At 48.8% G+C, this 17,863-nt stretch overlaps 1 protein-coding gene across 2 annotated transcripts in view; it reads left to right on the top strand.

Moving 5' to 3' along the window:
- LOC116942216 (uncharacterized) overlaps positions 1-16,839 on the top strand; it is a 33,261-nt gene extending 16,422 nt beyond the window's left edge. Inside the window, exons 7-18 of one of the 2 annotated variants that reach the window (XM_032953917.2) lie at positions 1,981-2,103; positions 2,582-2,725; positions 4,163-4,255; positions 4,800-4,913; positions 5,784-5,936; positions 7,470-7,595; positions 8,329-8,457; positions 9,413-9,507; positions 10,317-10,422; positions 11,154-11,237; positions 11,783-11,901; positions 12,447-16,839. In XM_032953917.2, coding sequence (XP_032809808.2) covers positions 1,981-2,103; positions 2,582-2,725; positions 4,163-4,255; positions 4,800-4,913; positions 5,784-5,936; positions 7,470-7,595; positions 8,329-8,457; positions 9,413-9,507; positions 10,317-10,422; positions 11,154-11,237; positions 11,783-11,901; positions 12,447-12,570 — 1,410 coding nt within the window. In that variant the 3' untranslated portion in view covers positions 12,571-16,839. Of the gene's footprint in view, positions 1-1,980; positions 2,104-2,581; positions 2,795-4,162; positions 4,256-4,799; positions 4,914-5,783; positions 5,937-7,469; positions 7,596-8,328; positions 8,458-9,412; positions 9,508-10,316; positions 10,423-11,153; positions 11,238-11,782; positions 11,902-12,446 lie in introns of both variants that reach the window. The other variant, XM_032953916.2, reaches the window with a different exon arrangement.
- The last annotated feature ends 1,024 nt before the right edge of the window (positions 16,840-17,863 follow it).

Here is a 17,863-nt window from a genome sequence, read left to right as displayed (position 1 = left end):
CGGCTTCGCTTGTACGCGAGCTCAGACTTGCGGGCCCCAGCACTGGAGTGTGCGTGGAATGAGCAGTAGTGGGCACATGCCGCACAGGGTAACGGTGGTTGCGTAATTCAACGCGCTGCTGCGTAGCCGGGCCGCGGTGTTGTTTTCAGACTGTCAACTGGACTCTCTCATCGGCGTTGTCGTCAGACACTCAGCCCACGGGCTGAGTAAGAAACACAGCATTCTCTCGCCAACCGCGGAGGGGTTAGGTTCCTGGAAAAGGTCACGGTAGGCAAATCCGCGATTGCTATATTACAGGGCCTATGAGACATAGGGGGTTAGGGTAACCACGGCCATGGTCAGAGTCGTCATAGCTTAACTAAGTTGGATGTCATTTTTGGGGGCAAATTTGCCTGTAAACCTCGTGGTGGGTTTTTTATTGTAATACGTTAAACTAAAATGTGAGCTAAATATGTATTATTTTGCTGACTACTCGTAGCATCAGAACATCACCAGGCCAATGCTTACATCACCTCCTTCATGAATGGAAAATTTAAGACAAGCCACAGCATTCCGATTGTGGCCATGCAACCCAAACTATGGACCGCACAGTAAACCACTGTAGTAGTCTGCGCTTCTTCAACGGAGTAGGAGGGACAGCAAAACGACACAAACTCTCTTCTGAAGCCCTCTCCTTGTGGCCAGCAGCGGGCCTCGACGTTGACATTTAGCCCCTGAACATATCGCTGCCATCATGCGCAATAATAGACTAGTTGGGGTCCAGCAGTGGCGCGGTGGGTTAGTCCCACATCGCGTTACAAACCCAGTGGACTCATTATGATTCCTCGCCACGGCTAACATCAGTGGCGAATGATATCCAAGCCAATTAGAGGCAGCCTTTTCAGCAGCCAACGCTAACCAGCATGGTGTATTCTGGTCGAACATGCCCCCGCAACTCAGATTAGCACGGTTGGCTACGTACGTTATGAAATAAATTCAACATGCATACATGCAATTGACCTGGGGTAGTCCAGCGATAGATTTACAAAAGGCTAGAAACGCTTATTGTTATTATCAACCCATAGCTATTCTTTTTATTGATTGCTATTTTTGTGACATGAAAGAATGACCATTGCCCCTAAAACGCCACCTGTTATACGTTATCTCTTTATGGGCCGTGTTATGATTCATGTGTTAAATTTTTTTAAAATATTGGTGCTTTATACGCCACTGCTAAACGCAGTTTCACAAATAACCCATTGTTGTTACTGTACAGTATATCAATTATACTCTGTGTTTAACACGGTGTTGTGTATACAAGTTTAAAGCACATTCTAGCCTTGCACAGTCACCACGCCCACCCATGTTCGTAGCTTTTCAGCACTTTGCCACCCGCAGGATATATTGGTCAAGCAAATTCACAAACTCCCAAGACAAAGTGCGAGCGCTCTCCTCGACATGTAACCAAATACCGTCTCTTTTAGTTGCCTGTAAATATCTAACGAGCAGCAGCAGCAACAATGGGAGACTCATAAATAACGCTCGGCACAAAACCCGGCACGAGCATGTACGTGCGGCACGTAGGACTTCTTTCGCACCGTACGTACCCAACCGCACTTATCCGAGGTGCGGCAGAGGGTGGGTGGGTGGGGGACAGCAAACACAACGCAAAAGCAGTTCGAACGAAATGAGTTTTTTTATCTCGATTTTTTTGGGAGCACACAAAAAAACCTGGCGAAGTTTCACCAGGGACTGCAACAATCGCCCATCGTCAGGAATTCACTTTCCATGCCTCGTACCACCCCACCCCCCGCCCGACTCCCCGCCTGCCTGTTGCAAATTCTCTCAGCGCGTTTTCTGTTCTCTCTCGATACTCGCTCGTCGTTACTTTTTGACTCGTCGATTGGATTGGTCGCCCAGATTGTCGGCCGTCGCTTTTGGCCGAGACAAACGATTTTGGGGGGCGGGGGGGGGGGCCCGCCGTTGTTCGGGTATGCGCAGAAGTCAGCCGCCTCCGCTGAGCGGGAGCTGCGCTCCGTGGAGTGTGACCGTCGGGACCAGCTCCCCCTGGGCTCCCATGCAGCAGCAGCAGCAGCAGCCTCATCCTCATCCTCCCAGCTAACGGTAACTTACTACGCAGAGTGGCGGCCGCTGGGTGCATACATCGTTGCGGGGGTCACCAAAAGCCGGGGGGGGGGGGAAGGATGAAGGGGGAGGGAAGCAGTTGGCTGTTTCCCATGACCGACCCCACGTGTATCAATGGGGGTTTTTTTGACGCTTAGATTTTGACTTGTATGTAGAGTCTGTTAAAATTATTTCGCACCGTACGTAGCCGACTGTGCCAACCACTCCATGGGGCCTGGCTCATGAGCCGCCGCCACTGATGACACGTGACATAGATATAGAAATAGGGCCCTACATTCATAACCACCCAAACAAAAACGTTCATTATATTTTCTCTGGCAAATGTACATAAAATATAAATTTCGGGAGTTTCTCTCGGACGTGGGTCGTGGGGGAGATTGCCCCCCATCGACAATTTGCAACCGAGCGGAGCTGTAGGGGCCCAGGTAGAGTCGTGGCTGTCGTGTTCATCCCACAGACTGCGGCGTGCGCCGCTGCCCCGGAGACAGCTGCAGGATCGAGCGTGGGATCGAGCGTGGGATCGAGCGCCGGGCATGGGCAGCAGATGCGTGCACGTCTGGCAGTGTCGCCGCTGCGGACGGAGACTCGCACCGACCACGAGGTGGCGCGTCACGTGATGCCCCGTCCTTTACCTGTACACGTACAGCCAGTGCTCGCCGTCGAGCCCAATGTACGTGGAGCAAGTGTCGGATTAAGCTCGTGCGGGGCCTGCAGCATATGCTATAAAAGGGCCCTAAATAAAAAAAAACACGTAAATATTAAAGCACAATTTTTTTTTACTTGTATAGTAAAGTAATTGTATTCTTTAATTTGCTATACAGACAGATAATACGACAAATCGCTCACCTTATACACCCAGTCGTTCATAAAAGTTGAAGGCAGTATAGTACTATAGTAATAAAGCAAGTGCAGAATCACTGAACTGGAATTGATAGCTTGAAAGCATTTAGCGCGAAGCCCTTGAAAGTGCGGGGCCTGTAGCATATGTAGCTACTTTTGCTACTAGGATAATCCAGTACTGACGTGGAGGTATTGGCTCGAGTTGGTTTAATCCTGTCCTAGCGAGCCAACAACAGGAACATTAAAGGTGTGTTGTTGTTGTTGTTTGAAAAAAATTGAAATCGGAGAGGAAGACCCAACAGAGAATGACTTGACAACGACAAGAGAGATTGGCGCCAGAGAGATGTGGACACTACTTGAGCATGGTGACACTACAAGACAGAGAGGAAAGCGGAAAGAACAAATGACGAAATGTGCAGTGGACACCTCCGGGCTATCTGCCCATGGATTGTGATGATGAGCAAACACCAGGGGAGCGATCAAATGGCCCCACCTCGTCAGTAATCTTGCTGATGTTCTGATCAGGAGCTTTTGTGTGTTGTGGGGTAATGTGTGGACACTCCCGCTTCTTCCAAAGACATCTGGCGAGCGTAGAATATTAGGGCCCAATTACTCTTTATAGGAGCTCTCTCTTGACCTCACCCGAGTGGAGAGGGCCTTCCACCAGCAGTGGTGTGAGCAGGACATTGCCGAGCTGCGCCTCCACCCATTTCCATATTGGAATAGAGAGAGAGAGACATTCAACGTTTGCCGCAACTGTGTGTCTTCTAAATGTTTAAACTGCACGCACTCGTGTACACAGCGTGATGTATACACGTGCTCTGTCGTCCCGAGTCCACGTTGAATACTTGTGTCATTGGTGGTGGGGGGAGGAATTAATCAAATGAAAGACGCACACTGACACCTAGTGTGTGAGCTTGGATATTACATGGCATGCGTGCACTGAGAGAGACACGTGCAGTTTGTTACGCATTTTTTGTTTTAACATGATTTCGTGTTGTCCTTACAGTATTATTAAGTTGTACTTTTAAACTAAAGCACTTTAAGCACGAGTGAGGAATGCCGGTCGACAATGACCGCGCTTGAGACCAGTCGCTGTGATTCATCGCATGAATGCACGCTGACGTATGAAGATCCTTGTAAGCGTGTTTATCAAGGTTTCCTAAGCTGGGGGGTTACGTCTGTGTCCTTTTGTTAGGCGAGGGCATCGCTTGAACAAGCAAGGGGACACGTGTCACACGATTGTGAGCTCATGACTCAGAAAATCACCAAACTATCACATCAGCTCAAGGTACGGTGGCGATAGCACATACAAAATAGATTTTTTAAAAAGATGTAAAATATATATTAATTTATTTAAAAAAACAGTACTGTACTGCATTTTCAGCAAAAACAAAATCAGTACACAACAAATGACAACAACAAATGAACCGCATTCGTCGCTGATCTCGCCAAGAAGCATGAACCATCATCACGCGACACTCCGGGGGTCATCCTCGTAGCAGCAGCAGCAGCGGCGGCCGGGGCTTTTGGCTGCTGGCCGTCGAACAAAGGCGGCGGTGGTCTCCGCATCGCACGGCGCTTTCAGATGCGCTTCCGCGGCCGTCTGGAACGCTCTTCCAATATTGGGAAGCCGCTGGAGCTGTGCACTTTTAAATCTCGAGTGAAAACGCATTTCTTTGTGGCTACTTTTTGCGAGTACTTTGTTATACTTCTCCCGCACCTCCGATTTGCACGGTTGGCAACCTACGGTGCGAAAGAAGTTGAGCGCACATACATACGATCATTGCGTTTGAGTACATGTGTGTCTGTGTGTGTGACTCGCGCCACTCCAGGTAAACCAAGAGCATCAGCGGGATCTCAGCTCGGAGCTTTCTAAGAAGAACTCGATGATGCACGAATACTTGAACATCAACTCCACGTTGCAGGAGACCACCATCGACCTGCAGGTGGGGAGCAAGAGCCCACGAGTCTCCGGCACTCCTGAAGCTTTGTGCTTCCATGCATCGTCCGATCACACAGCAGTCCGCACGCGGGAGGAGAGGCCAGCATGGCAGTGGCCACTCTTCTCTAGCAGGCCCGGCTCCAGCTCCTCGTAGATGGTGGTGAGGGGGGGCAGTAGAGCTGTCACGTGGGGTGGGGCAGTAGAGCTGTCACGTGGGGGGGGCAGTAGAGCTGTCACGTGGGGGGGGGGGGCAGTAGAGCTGTCATGGGGGGGCAGTAGAGCTGTCATGGGGGGGCAGTAGAGCTGTCACGTGGGGGGGCAGTAGAGCTGTCACGTGGGGGGGGGGCAGTAGAGCTGTCACGTGGGGGGACGGGGGCAGTAGAGCTGTCACGGGGGGGGCAGTAGAGCTGTCACGGGGGGGGGGGGCAGTAGAGCTGTCACGTGAGAGGGGGCGCAGTAGAGTTGTCACGTGGGTGGGGGCGGTAGAGTTGTCACGTGAGAGGGGGCGCAGTAGAGCTGTCACGTGGGGGGGAGGGGGGGCTGTCCTCTTCTTAAGGCAATTGCTGAGCTTTTCAGTTGGTTCCGTCGTGTGCCTGCACGGGAACCGTATACACGTAGATCATTTACAGACACCATGGGGGGAAACACGCGCTGCACACAGCTCGTTCTCAATTATGAGCGAGGTGGCGACATCCTTCTGATCCAGAGAGATGGACGGAGGTGACCACATACAGGGTCGCCCTTCTATTCATGTACGTCGTACAAGCACTTCTTTCGCACCGTACGTAGCCAGCCGTGCTAATCGGAGGTGCGGGGGAAGCAAAACATGCGCTGCATGCGTGCCCTCCCCCCCCTCCCGCCATCGCCTTTTCAGCGAGCGCTCACGGACACCACCCTGGGCAACTGCAGATTGCAGGAGGAGGTGAGGAGCCTGAGCGAGAGCAACGCCCGGGGCTTGCGGGAGCTGCAGGAGTGCGAGGCGCGCCTGCGCACCGCACAGCGGCGCGGTCAGACCCTGCAGCTGCAGGTGAGAGCGACGCTTGGAGGGCGCCCGCTGCACGTGACCGGGGGTCGGTCACGGGCCGAGTGTGGTGGGCGGTGGTGGGGGGGCATGAGGAGGCAACGTGCCCCCCCCCACCCACCCACCACCCCAAACTGGACACCTTTATACATTTATTTCCAGTAGTTTACAATTATGATGAAACTTATATTCATTACGTGCACCCCGGCGATGACTGATGTGAGGGACAAAGCGAACCCCTGCCCACTCCCCCCCCAAAAAACTTGGAAGTCAAACTCCGACCTAGGGGGTCGGTGTTTTGACGACGGACTTCGTGCCCAATGTGCGCCAGTGCCCACATTCAGGCTGGAGGGGCCTTGGTGGGGGCAGAGCAATCTCTGAAGCTTGGATCGTGAACGACTACATTGAATTAAATTAACACAATTATTTCTGTGCTTCGGTTCCATTCTCGATTCGGGGTGCATTTCTGTGCGGTGTTTGTACGCTGTCCTGCGGGTTGCGTTTCCTGGCATCGCTAAAATAAACACACAGAGTAATCGGTGTTGGCCAAACGTCCCAATGCTGAAAATGTATTTTCAATTTACTCAATTGGGACTACACACAGCAGCAGCGGCGTTGGGCCTCCTACTGCAAAAACTTGGCAGGACCCACCTGAAAAAAAGTCTTGAGACTCGGTGAGGCTTTCCTGGAAATAAAGAAAAAATAATAATGCTAACACAATTGAATAAACAACTGCTGCTGGTTCTGGAACAAGTTCTGGCCACTGTCATTCACTTCCCACGTCACCAACATTTACCGGGAGCTTCTTGCTGTGAGCCACAAAGCGTTCCCACTGCGCCAACCCCGCTGCCCAAAGTGGCCAAATGCGGTTGCCTTTTGTCCACGTTCGAGTTTAAGTTTGATTTTTGTGTAAACCAGGTGAGGCCTCGGGAGACCAGGATGAGTCTCGATACTAAGAGTGACCAGGTTCACCAAAATGACTTAAAATAAAAAAGGTAAAGTACGGCAGTGAAGTAAACAGCAATCGGAACAAAAAATAAAAGCAAATATTTTTATTCTTTTATTGTTTCCCTTCTACGTGACTTTACCGAAAGAACCAAGAATATGAATCCCTGCAGTCACGAAAGCTTTAAATCAAAATTCAAATACACTCTGTCACGTAAGGAATTGAATATGTCGCACGGACACGAAACAACGTTAAATAAAAAATTGGATCGGGCTGATTTCCCCCAGATAAATCGCACTATAAACTACAAAAATGAGCTGCATAAACATGAACTTTTTTACTGTAGGACTAATATATAAACAAACAAGGAGATGAGTCTAAAGGTATAGCAAGTGAGATTATTATAAAGAATGGATAGTTTCAGCATGAGATTGTGATAAAGATAGGAGGGACTTTTTGGAGTGAGAGAATTCTCTAGGTATTTCGGGCATTAATAGCATTCGTCTAAGGATAATAATCCTAATGGATACGTGCGGTGCGTCTGTCCTCACGGCTACGTGCGGTGCGTCTGTCTCTGTGTGGCCGGTGGGCAGGTGGAAGCGTGCCAGGCAGCCAACGAGAGCGTGATTCGGGAGACTACGCGCCGCCTCTACGGGGAATATTACGCCCAACTGACGCAGCAGGAGAGCCAGCACCGGACACACGTGGCCGATTTTCTGGTGCAGTGTATTAATATTTTGACGCTTTTTTTTCGGTGCGTATATATATCAGGGAACCCATGATTCTGATAACTTGAGAACCACGATAAACTCTTGATTCACGCAACGGGGCACATGCCGGCTGTTACGTTCAGTTGAGCCCACGTTGGCTCAGATTTTGCCCCTGTCAGCTGTTAATGTCGTCTTGGCCAATTGTGGCGTTGTTATCTAAGGCAGATGAAGGCCCCCGGCAGGTCATCGGCATCAGATGCCATTGGCCCTCGTAGAGGCGCATCGTAACGTTCGCAACGTTCTGGTTATCCTCCCAGTTATCTAGATATATTCGCAATGTCTTGGATGTGTGATCACAGATAAAGATTTTCATATTTTTTCATAAAACACGATCAAATCTCCTCTAAGCCACAAATGTAACTGGGACTCTGCCCCCTATTAAGGTGCAGCCCTGCAATTGCGCGCGAATGCCACCGCTGGCAGAATGGTTGGTACCCACTCGATGAAGCGAGCCGCTCGAGAGGGTATTTCTTGGGCTACTCTTCCACTCTGGCCAGATATAATTATCAATTACTGAATGTCTAGAATTGTACTGCATTGGTATAGTTTCCGAGTTTGCTTGGGGCTGCCGATTCCCCCAAACCCCCAATGCATCGATCTCTCTCCCGTGCCGCCGATGAGTCCTGCGCGGGCATTGTGTCCCGCTCCTGAACCCGGTGGCGCCGCTGCTGCTACTACGCAGGCCCGGCAGATGGAGTACGAAGCGCGACTCCAGCGGGCAGACGAGGCACGCGAGGACACCGAGCGGACGCTGGCCGAGAGCCAGCGGAGATCCCGTGAGCTGGAGAGGCTGCTCTCTGGCCTGCAGGACGTACGTGAAATCTCCCTACGTGCGATTCATCCCATATATGTCACCAAACCGCCGCTGTAGTGGTTAGGCACATTGCATTATGAACCCAGCGAGCTGCGTTTGATGGCCAACCTCGGATAATTTGTGCGTGTGTGTATTGAGCTTCTTTCGCACCACCGTACGTAGGCCACCGTGGTAATCAGAGGTCCAGGTGAAGGACAACAAAGTAAACACAAAAAGTATCGAAGTTATTTAAAAGTGCATAGCTCCAGTGGCTTCCAAATATTGTGGAGAAGAGCATTCCAGACGGCCGCAGAAACGCATATGAAAGGGCGTGATGCAGTGTTGGCTAGCCAAAACGGCACTGGCAATTCTGAGCCAAACCGGTGCAGGGATCTCGTGGTACCGATGGTTTTCCACTGTTAGCCGTGTCAAGCCAGAACCAAACCGTGGCTACGCTGGCTTCGCAAAACACCTTGATCTGGCTCAGAGCCAAGCAAGGCCAGGGTCCAGGCCAACTGTACTTCTCATTGCGTGCACACCGTCAGTCGGCACACTGTGGGGACGCAGCGTCACCACGTCACATGCACCCTATGGCGACCCTGTTCACTGCCTGTGATGTCGGTGGCACGGATCAGGCTCTGCGGTGGAAAAAGAGCCTCGCACTTTCTGATCTTCGACGGGCTGGCCTGGCACGGCCCTGGCGTGGCCCCATTGCAGAGTGAGAAAAGAGTCGATTGCGTGCGTGTGTGCCTCCCCTAAGTCTACTCAGTCTCAATTGAGTACCCGGTGCAGTTTGTAAACATCGCCACTGGGGAGACAAAGGACGGCCGGGCGTGGTGTTGGCCACCCACCCACTCGTGTGCCACAGTGCCGGCCTTCATAGGTGCTCGCTGACAGCACTTGCCGCAAAACAGTCTGTCAACGCGATGCGGGGTGGGGGGGATCTTTTTTGTGCGCGCGCGTGTACTCACAGGAGAGGGAGCTGTTTCTCAGGCGGCAGGAGGAGGTGGAGTCTGAGCTGTCACTCATCCAGGCACGGCCGAGTGGCAGCCAGGGCGAGAAGAAGAGGTGAGCGCTCGTAACGTGGCAAGCGAGGTACAAGTTGCGGCAAATTCCTCCGATTGTCTGCTTCCGTGAAGCTATCACGCGGGTTCTTGTATCCTCCAATGAACGTGAAACTTAAAAAAAAAGATGCCCATTATCTCCAAATTCAAATTTGTCTGTATTTTACACAAGTGTAAAACAACTCCCCAACTTTCGCTTGGCCAATAGCAGCAGCTTGCTCATCCCCACCGGTCGTCGCGTGAATGACGCGCGTCTCGGCCGCTTCCCGTCGCATCGCGTCGCTTTGCGATCGCGACGGGGTATTTCGCCGTTCCCCTCGAATGCCACAAGGTCCTCACCTTCACCATTATCATGACGGCATACTATGTGTTTTACTAACATTTATTTTGTTTTGTTAACAGGCGTACGTTTAAAATTTGACCAAACCATTTCAGAAGTAGCCCTGTGATGTCTGCTTCCATGGGCTGTTCTCTAACATGAAGGGTCGCGCTTGCTGTCTAAGAGTTCCGAATTGATTCTCCGTCTCGTGAACATGTCACCGACAGCACACGCGGGATGAATCTGGGGGACTGACAATGAAAATATTAAAACTTATAGAGCTCTAAATTGGCTCAAATGCAGTTGTCCTTGAGGTCATCTATCCCAATTGGCCTCCTGTCAAACTCCCTGCACGCTGATTGGCCAACCGTCAGAATACAATGGCGCCGATTGCTCGACTCTCGCCAAACGGCTTTCCCATTGGTCGCCTTGAAATAGTTGACTTTGCATTCGCTTTTGATTTAGTCCGGCCCTCTGATTGAACGCTCTCGCAGGTGCGAGCAGCTGGAAGGCGAGGTGGCCTGCCTGCACGAAAAAATCCGACATCTCAACGGTATCATCATCTCCCAGGATCGTAAAATAAAGGGTGTGTTAGAAAAGGTGAGAGAAATGCAGTCCTTGTATTTCACGCGTTTATATTTTACTTTCTAAATATATATGGTAATCCATTAATAGTTACCACCTATAATAATACTGTATTAATAATATGGAGAAATGCAGCACCAGTCTATGCCGCTTAGTCAAAAAACATTTTAATATTTTTTTCGGATGTGTTGCTGGCTTTGTTATGACTTTAGTAAAATAAAAATGTACATGTTTTAAATCGGTAACAACAGTTGTGTAAGGGCATTATGATACTCTTGCAAATGAGGCTCTCACCTTGTCTCTTAGACCTCTCACCTGGGTCAATAAACAAAATAAACCCGAACTTGAACCTAGAACCTTGATTGTGAAAAATGCAAATCGTGTAACCCCATTATAGAGTTTTCTTTTAGGGTTAGATCACGCCACCACCTGACACAGAGAGTAAGGCTTGTCACGTAAACAAAACACACACCAATTCGTTATCAGTACAGCACACCGGTTGTGTGTCGGAGAGTAAACCCACAACATTTACTATTCGAGTATCGTGACGTTTCGCCGGTAATTACAACCAGCATCATCAGGCGACGGCCAGAACTGTGGCAAAATCTTCCTGCTGTTTCGGTCTTAAAATCGAGGTGGGGATAAATGTGATGTCGTTACTTGTGAGGTGCAAAGAGCAGGGGGTGGGGTTGAGTGTGACCCCGGGCGGCGACGATGTCGCTTTGTCTTTGTGCGCATTGCGACAGGTGGAGCGCTTGCAGTGGGAGCTGCAGCAGAAGGATGCCATGATTTCGAACCTCCAGCAGAAGGTGGCCACACTGGAGGCCGAGGTAAACATCGATTCACGGCGGAATGCACATCGGTGAATCTGCATCCAAAAAAAAAAGCTTGCATACGCACCATCGTGTTTGTCCCCAGAAGAACTTCATTTGATTTTTTGTGCTTTTTGCGTCTAGTTTGTTGTTCCCCCCCCCCCCGCACCTCCGATTAGCACTTTTGTCTACATACGGCGCGGGCGAAGTTCAACGTACATACATACATTTGCAGTATGGAAGCCGACTGGTAGCTATCAGGGAATATTGCGTTTAAATTCTTGAAATGTGTCCATTTTTGCTCTGGCTTATGTCCCCAAGTTTTTTGCCAACCATTTAATCAATTTGGCTGCTTTTCAATCGGGGTAAGTCCCTAATAGCGACACGAATTTATACTACAGGCTCGATTGCATTGGATCATCTTAGCGGAAGAATAAAAAATGCGTCCAAGCCAGCGGCACGCGAAATACAAATTTGTCCATCACAAACAAACAACGAGATCCGGCCCAGGGGGGTATTTCCAATGTGTCGCTCGCTCGATGCCCCCCGATGACTCGTTGCAGAACGCCGCACTGAAGAGGAGGCTGGAGGAGCAGAGCCGCGCGGCGAAGACGTCCGAGAGGTCGACGCCCAACCTGTCTATCCCCTCCTACCAGCCCCATCTCCCACCAGCGTTGACGAGGTGAGGCTTGGCCGCACAGTCCGCCTCACACGACAGTGGCAAACACTGTGTTGCTCCTGTGGCAAATGCTGTGTCGGTAAGACGGGGCGAATGATCCACTATCGTGGCTGCCGCCTGATGAGGCTGGTTGTAATTTTACCGGCGAAACGTCATACTCGAATCGTAAATTATGTGGGCTTACTGAACTAGTAACTAATTGGCACGTTTTGTTTACGTGACAAATTTTACAAATTGACTGTGTCGGGTGATTAAACGACACGTATATTTATGCGATCTAGCCCAAATAAATTTTTTTATGGACGACGGTGGTAGTCGCCAAGCGGCACTGATGTGTGTGAGGTGAGAGCGAAGTGGCATCTACTCCAGGGAAGGCACGCAACATCCGAAACTGCATAGTGGCGAAGGCTCACTTGTGGTCTCGGGGAAAGACCCATTGTCTTGGATGTCTATGCATGTTTCCGAAGAAAAATAAATCTCACCTGGTGTAGCAGCGAGCAGCGAATGCAATGAAATGTCTCGTGGCACCGCGCAATTTGTGTCCGCAGGAGGCAGTGGAGTGTGGAGTCGTCGAGCGAGAATGGCGACTCGCCCCTGGCACGGCTGAGAAAGCTGAGAGCCAGCAGGATCCAGCCTGGACCAGGCAGCAAGGAGGCCGAGCGCAACGACTGACGACGACGACGACGAAGCTCCTCCTCGTTCGCACTTCACGAGCATCGCAGTCTCACCCTCCACCATGCCACAACCACCTCCCCCCCCCCCCCCCCGCGATAAACCGCGGTGTGACACACTGTGGAGTTACCGCGCAGACTCGGGCAACCACATGATCCGTTAGCGCGTCATTCTGCGCCAGGGAAAAAAACACGCGGCCAGCCGCGTGGTACAGTGCCCGGAGCCAGCAGCGACAGCAGAGAGGGAAACCTTTAACAGGGCCAGATACGGCGAGCAGTTGCTGTCGTTGCCGCTATGGCAGCCGTGCAAGACAGGAAGTTGCTTAGTGTCAGCGTGCGACGGGAGGGGATGGTCTGTGGTCGTGCCGCGGACTAGATGATTATTTTTAGTCGATGTAGGCTGGCTGCTTGACTGGCTATGTGTATAGAGTGTCCATAGAGGTGTCATCCATTATCAAAGAAGTGTTATTAGACAGCTTGAAGTCGGTAGACTACACATACACACACGCTTGCTCGTATGCATATTTTATTGTACGAGTCTCAACCCTTCAAATCTTGACGTGTGCGCTGTGGTGTTGGTGACGCACGTGGCTTTGAGGCTGGGAGAGGTCCCCCATGTGTGTTGCCGGTTGTGATTGTTCCCATTGTGATTGTTCCCATTGTTATTCCCATTCTGATTGTTCTCATTGTGATTGTTCCCGTTGTGATTGTTCCCGTTGTTATTGTTCCAATTGTTATTGTTCTCATTGCAGTTGTTCCCATTGTCATTGTTCCCATCGTGATTGTTCCCATTGTGATTATTCCGACTACGATTATTCCGAATGCTTCTCTCGTGTTGCTGTTGAAGGTCACTCCAGCTTTTAATCTGACACCTGATGGTAACAAAAAAACACAAGTGGAAACAAATGATGCCGACATTTAAACTTCCTTCTCAATAATAATACAAAACAATAATTCTTTAGTAATTAATGATACCTTTATGGATGCCCTGTATACTATGAAAAAGTTTTCATGGTCGATCAGATGATTCATTGTCCAGGTTTTCTTTCAAAGTGGCAGTTGTTGCAACGGTAGCAGTGCCCTGATTAATATTAAGCCGACAGGTGACTCGTGCGAGCAACTTTAGCTCCGTCAAACCCACTCACCAGCTTGCATCATTCAGACTGTACAGCAAAAACTCATGAGCGGAACGCAAGGCGCAAGGTGAGCACCAGCAGGGCACATTTGTGGACAAACGCATCTTCAAAACCCGGATGAGTGCAGGTGGTCGGCAAGAGCACCCGCGTTACCTGCAGGCACCGAGTCGGCCAGTAGGGCTCTAAACACACCACCACAGGACTCCTCAGAACGACCGCATCCGCGATGTGCGAGCGACGATGCAAAGCTCTGTCTGGCATTCCTCTAACTTCATTTTGACCGTGGAAATTTGTGGGAAGAACTTCTCCAACGTACGAGCCTTTTGAAAACTTAGTATTTGTCGGTTTATTTTACGCACCTTGAAGATATATCCGAGATACAAGATATGTGCGAATTTTTCTTTTAAAAGTCGGATATTAAAAGACTTTAGGCATTGCATGTTGCTTCAATATACCATTTGTATATGATATATTTTTTTCAGATGCTGCCCAGCCTGCCTACTACTGGCTGAGACAGCAGAGTTTGTTGCAGGGAAACTTGCAATAGCTTTTAAATTGAGACCTCCTTTGCCAGTAGCAAGATATAGTAATAAGTTTTTACCCTTTTATCTGGCACCAAAAGTGACACCTTTATACAAGGGATCATTACCCCGAGCTCTCAACACTCTGATAGTGCACTGTTTTTGAGTTGTGCGCCTTTTGGCGTCACCTGGTCCAACACCAGTGAAGACTAAGGGCTCTAAGAAAAGCCGTCTCGGGTGTGGACCACAATGCCAATATCATTATCAGAGTTGTCTCTTTTTGTTTGCATTTTGACTGCTTGTGTTGTGGTTATTGCAAACATGATCCCTTATATAAAGGTGTCTGTTTTGGTGCCCGATAAAAGGGTAAAAACCTATTACTATTACTTGCAATAGCTTATACCGCAGAGCTATTCCAGCAGAGTGGGAGGCTATAACAATGGTTTTCTCATGGCCTGCCTTTTTCTGCCAGATTTAGAGGGCCAGAATTCAGCAACCCCATCCATAAATATGGAGTTCCTGGAGTGGTCTGGAGATGCTAACCTCTTGATTCATGTCTGGCTATGACGACTATAATACGAGATGATGGTTTTGTTAACTTGTTAAGGCTGGTCTTCGTTCCTAAGAAACCTGTGTTCGTTTTTAGCAGTGGTGATTTAATGCTCAACATTGAGAAGACAACACAGTTCACCTCGGGTTTTCCAGTGTCACGCACAGGTGGACTAATTGATCATTGAAGCACAAAGGCAATGTGTAGTGATGCTGCACTGGTGCTGGTTTTCCCACCAGACCGGTTCTCCTGAGAAGCGGCGTGGGCTGTGTGCACCCATCTGCTGGAGAAAGTGCTGAGAATTAAGGCACTGTTGGCGCATTCCAGTTTGTCGGTGGTTCTCTATGGTCATCTGTGGGTCTCCCTGTGAGTCTATGGGCCTCTGTGTGAGTGTGGTTCTCTGTGGGTCTATTGGCCTCTGTGTGAGTGTGGATCTCTGTGAGTCTATGGGCCTCTGTGCGAGTCTGTATCTCAACGTGGGTCTATGGGCCTCTGTGTGAGTGTGGGTCTCTCCGTGAGAATATGGGTCTCTGTGAGAAAGCACTGATGATGAAGCCACTTGCCAGCACATTCCACATACTCAAATGACTCAACCTGCACACTGTCATCCGCTTAACCTTGTATTATATTTTATGTGTGCATGTTATATCAACAAATAATGTGTGTAATGGTCACGGAGCATCTGGATTGGATCTCAATAGCTTTGTAAATCTCACAAATTATCATCATGGAGGAATGGTAATTCTGTCCAAATCGGGTGGAAATTCCAACAATCTGAGAATAAATGAGGAGGGGTTACTGGTTTGTGTCTCCAGAAATTGGTTGGCTTGTACATTTTAGAGGCTTTAAATTGACTTCAGTGACCATCAAATTACATTAGCGGCAATCATCATAAATAGATCATGAACACGTTTGTTAACACTGTCTTAAAAAGAAAATGTACATCATGGGTGACATTTTGGGCAGTGATACTTCGTAGGGCTTCACAATGTGCGGGGTCGTGGGGGTTATTTGACTTTACCACTGATTACTGTTGTGTGCCTTTAAATGGTTTTAACAGCTACAATTATATTATTTGGTAATATTACACACTTGTTTTTTTTCAAGAAAAAGCATGTTTTTGGTCGAATTTGATTGTTCAAATAAGAGTTTTTGTCGTGAAAACAGTTGTTTAATGCCAATTTTCAGCAAACATTTTTTTGTATTTACCGTTTCCACGTTACTTTTTGAGTTTTAGGGGCAGATGGTACTGATTTTGCATAAAACCAAGAGTTCTGGTTACGTTGCAACCCCGGTTTAAGTGCGTTTATTTTCAATTAAATGACACTTTCAATCGGCAATTTAATACAACAGCGCACCTGGTGATGAAACAGCGCCCCCTTGTGGTTTTGAAAGGTTTTTTTTATTAAAAAAAGTTTTCTTTCACGTGCCAGGTCTCTTTCACCTATGGCCCAGGTTACCATGGACTGTATTCCGCATCCTCCTGCACCCCTCTGGCCATTAGTGCTCAGGGTCTCCTTCACATTTGTATCTGTGCAGGCACCTGCCATTGGGAATGTTCCCGTTATTAAATAATCGTCGTTTATCTTATTGTTATTTCAGATGTACAAATGTAATTTTTAAAAAAATGATTAGTTAAATGTTTACTTAATTGTAATTATTAAAATTTATTAAATATATATTAAGTAAAAAAAGAAGAGGGACTTGAACCCTGGACTCCATGGCTAGCAGCCCCACGTGCTCCCCGCTCAGCAACGGAATGGTGTTGACGTCACAGAGCGCCACGTGGCGTAGTGACTTTCTCTGGCGGCATCTGAATCGTATTAATGTTGAGCGAGACGTCATCACTGGCGTTGACGTGAGGTTTGAATTAACGCCACTACATCGTCAATCTTTTAAAATTTGAAAATTGTACTAAAAGTGCACGGCCGGCATTCGAACCTCGGTATCCTGCTTCAGAGGCAGCCCTCGACACCACGCGGACCTGGTAGAAGCCGCAAACGTTCTGGTTTTTAAATCGTTGTTTTTATTATTTATCAATAAACTAAACCACGTGAAACACGCACCCTTGAACGATTGCTCTTGATGCATAAACAATGCCGAAGGTAAATCTGAAGTTATTCGAGACTGCGGACTTTAACCCGGCTACACTACAACTCCGCAACTAAGCAAACTCCGCGAGCAGCCACCACCGCGGTTGTGCACGTGACCAGTGCCACTCGTGTATTGTTCTTCACTAATTATCACGGGGAGGGCACTTTCACCGATAAGACATCATCAGTGTGAGGGCCGCCAAACATTTGAAACCCATTGGGGGTTTGACAGCAGCCAGTGGCCCGTGGGCCTTGCAATGAAGAACACTGCGCAAGTGTATGAAATGTACTCTTTGGTTCTTTTGGTAAACAGGGGACACAGAGAGACATACACTAACATAGACACAACAGGGGACACAGAGAGACAAGTCTCTGTGTCCCTTGTTGTGTCTATGTTAGTTCCCCCTACTTGGGTGTCTGTATATACATCTGGGGTTATGTGTTTCCCCTCTCTCGTAAATTTAGCTCTTCTGTACCTGATGATGGCTGCTTGTGTTGCAACCGAAACGTCGTACGCTATTATGTTATTTTATTATTTCTTATTTAAACGTGACTTTACCGAAAAAAACAAAGAGTAATTCCTGCAGTCACAAAAGCTTCGAACCAAGTCTTGAACCCGCCTCTACGGGGAGGTATAAGGTCTGTATCTTTGTGTCTGTCTTTGTGTTGTCTTGTGTTGTCTTTGTCTTGTCTTTGCTTGTGTATCTGCCTTTCTGTCTTGGCTTGGATTTGTGTCTCTGTGCTGTCTCTGCCTGTGTGTAGGTCTTGGTGCTTCCGAGTGTTTGCTGCCGTGCCCCACTTTGCTCCATGCATAGCTCATGTTATTATGTCCCATTGTCTCTCAGCCTTACCTTCTCTGCCTATTTAAGGCGACTTCACTGTGTACTTGTCTCTGTGCTGGTTCGCTCTACTTGAATGTCGATGTGTGTGTGTGTGCGGTCTGTATTTTAAATTTCATACTTAACTTGCAATTTAGCAATCTTTAAAATAGCGT

The sequence above is a fragment of the Petromyzon marinus genome, chromosome 13 (genome assembly GCF_048934315.1).
Source record: "Petromyzon marinus isolate PM22_M1 ecotype Great Lakes invasive population chromosome 13, UKy_Petmar_22M1.pri1.0, whole genome shotgun sequence".
In the NCBI taxonomy this organism is placed as follows: domain Eukaryota; kingdom Metazoa; phylum Chordata; class Hyperoartia; order Petromyzontiformes; family Petromyzontidae; genus Petromyzon; species Petromyzon marinus.
This window is presented reverse-complemented; position numbering and strand designations above follow the sequence as displayed.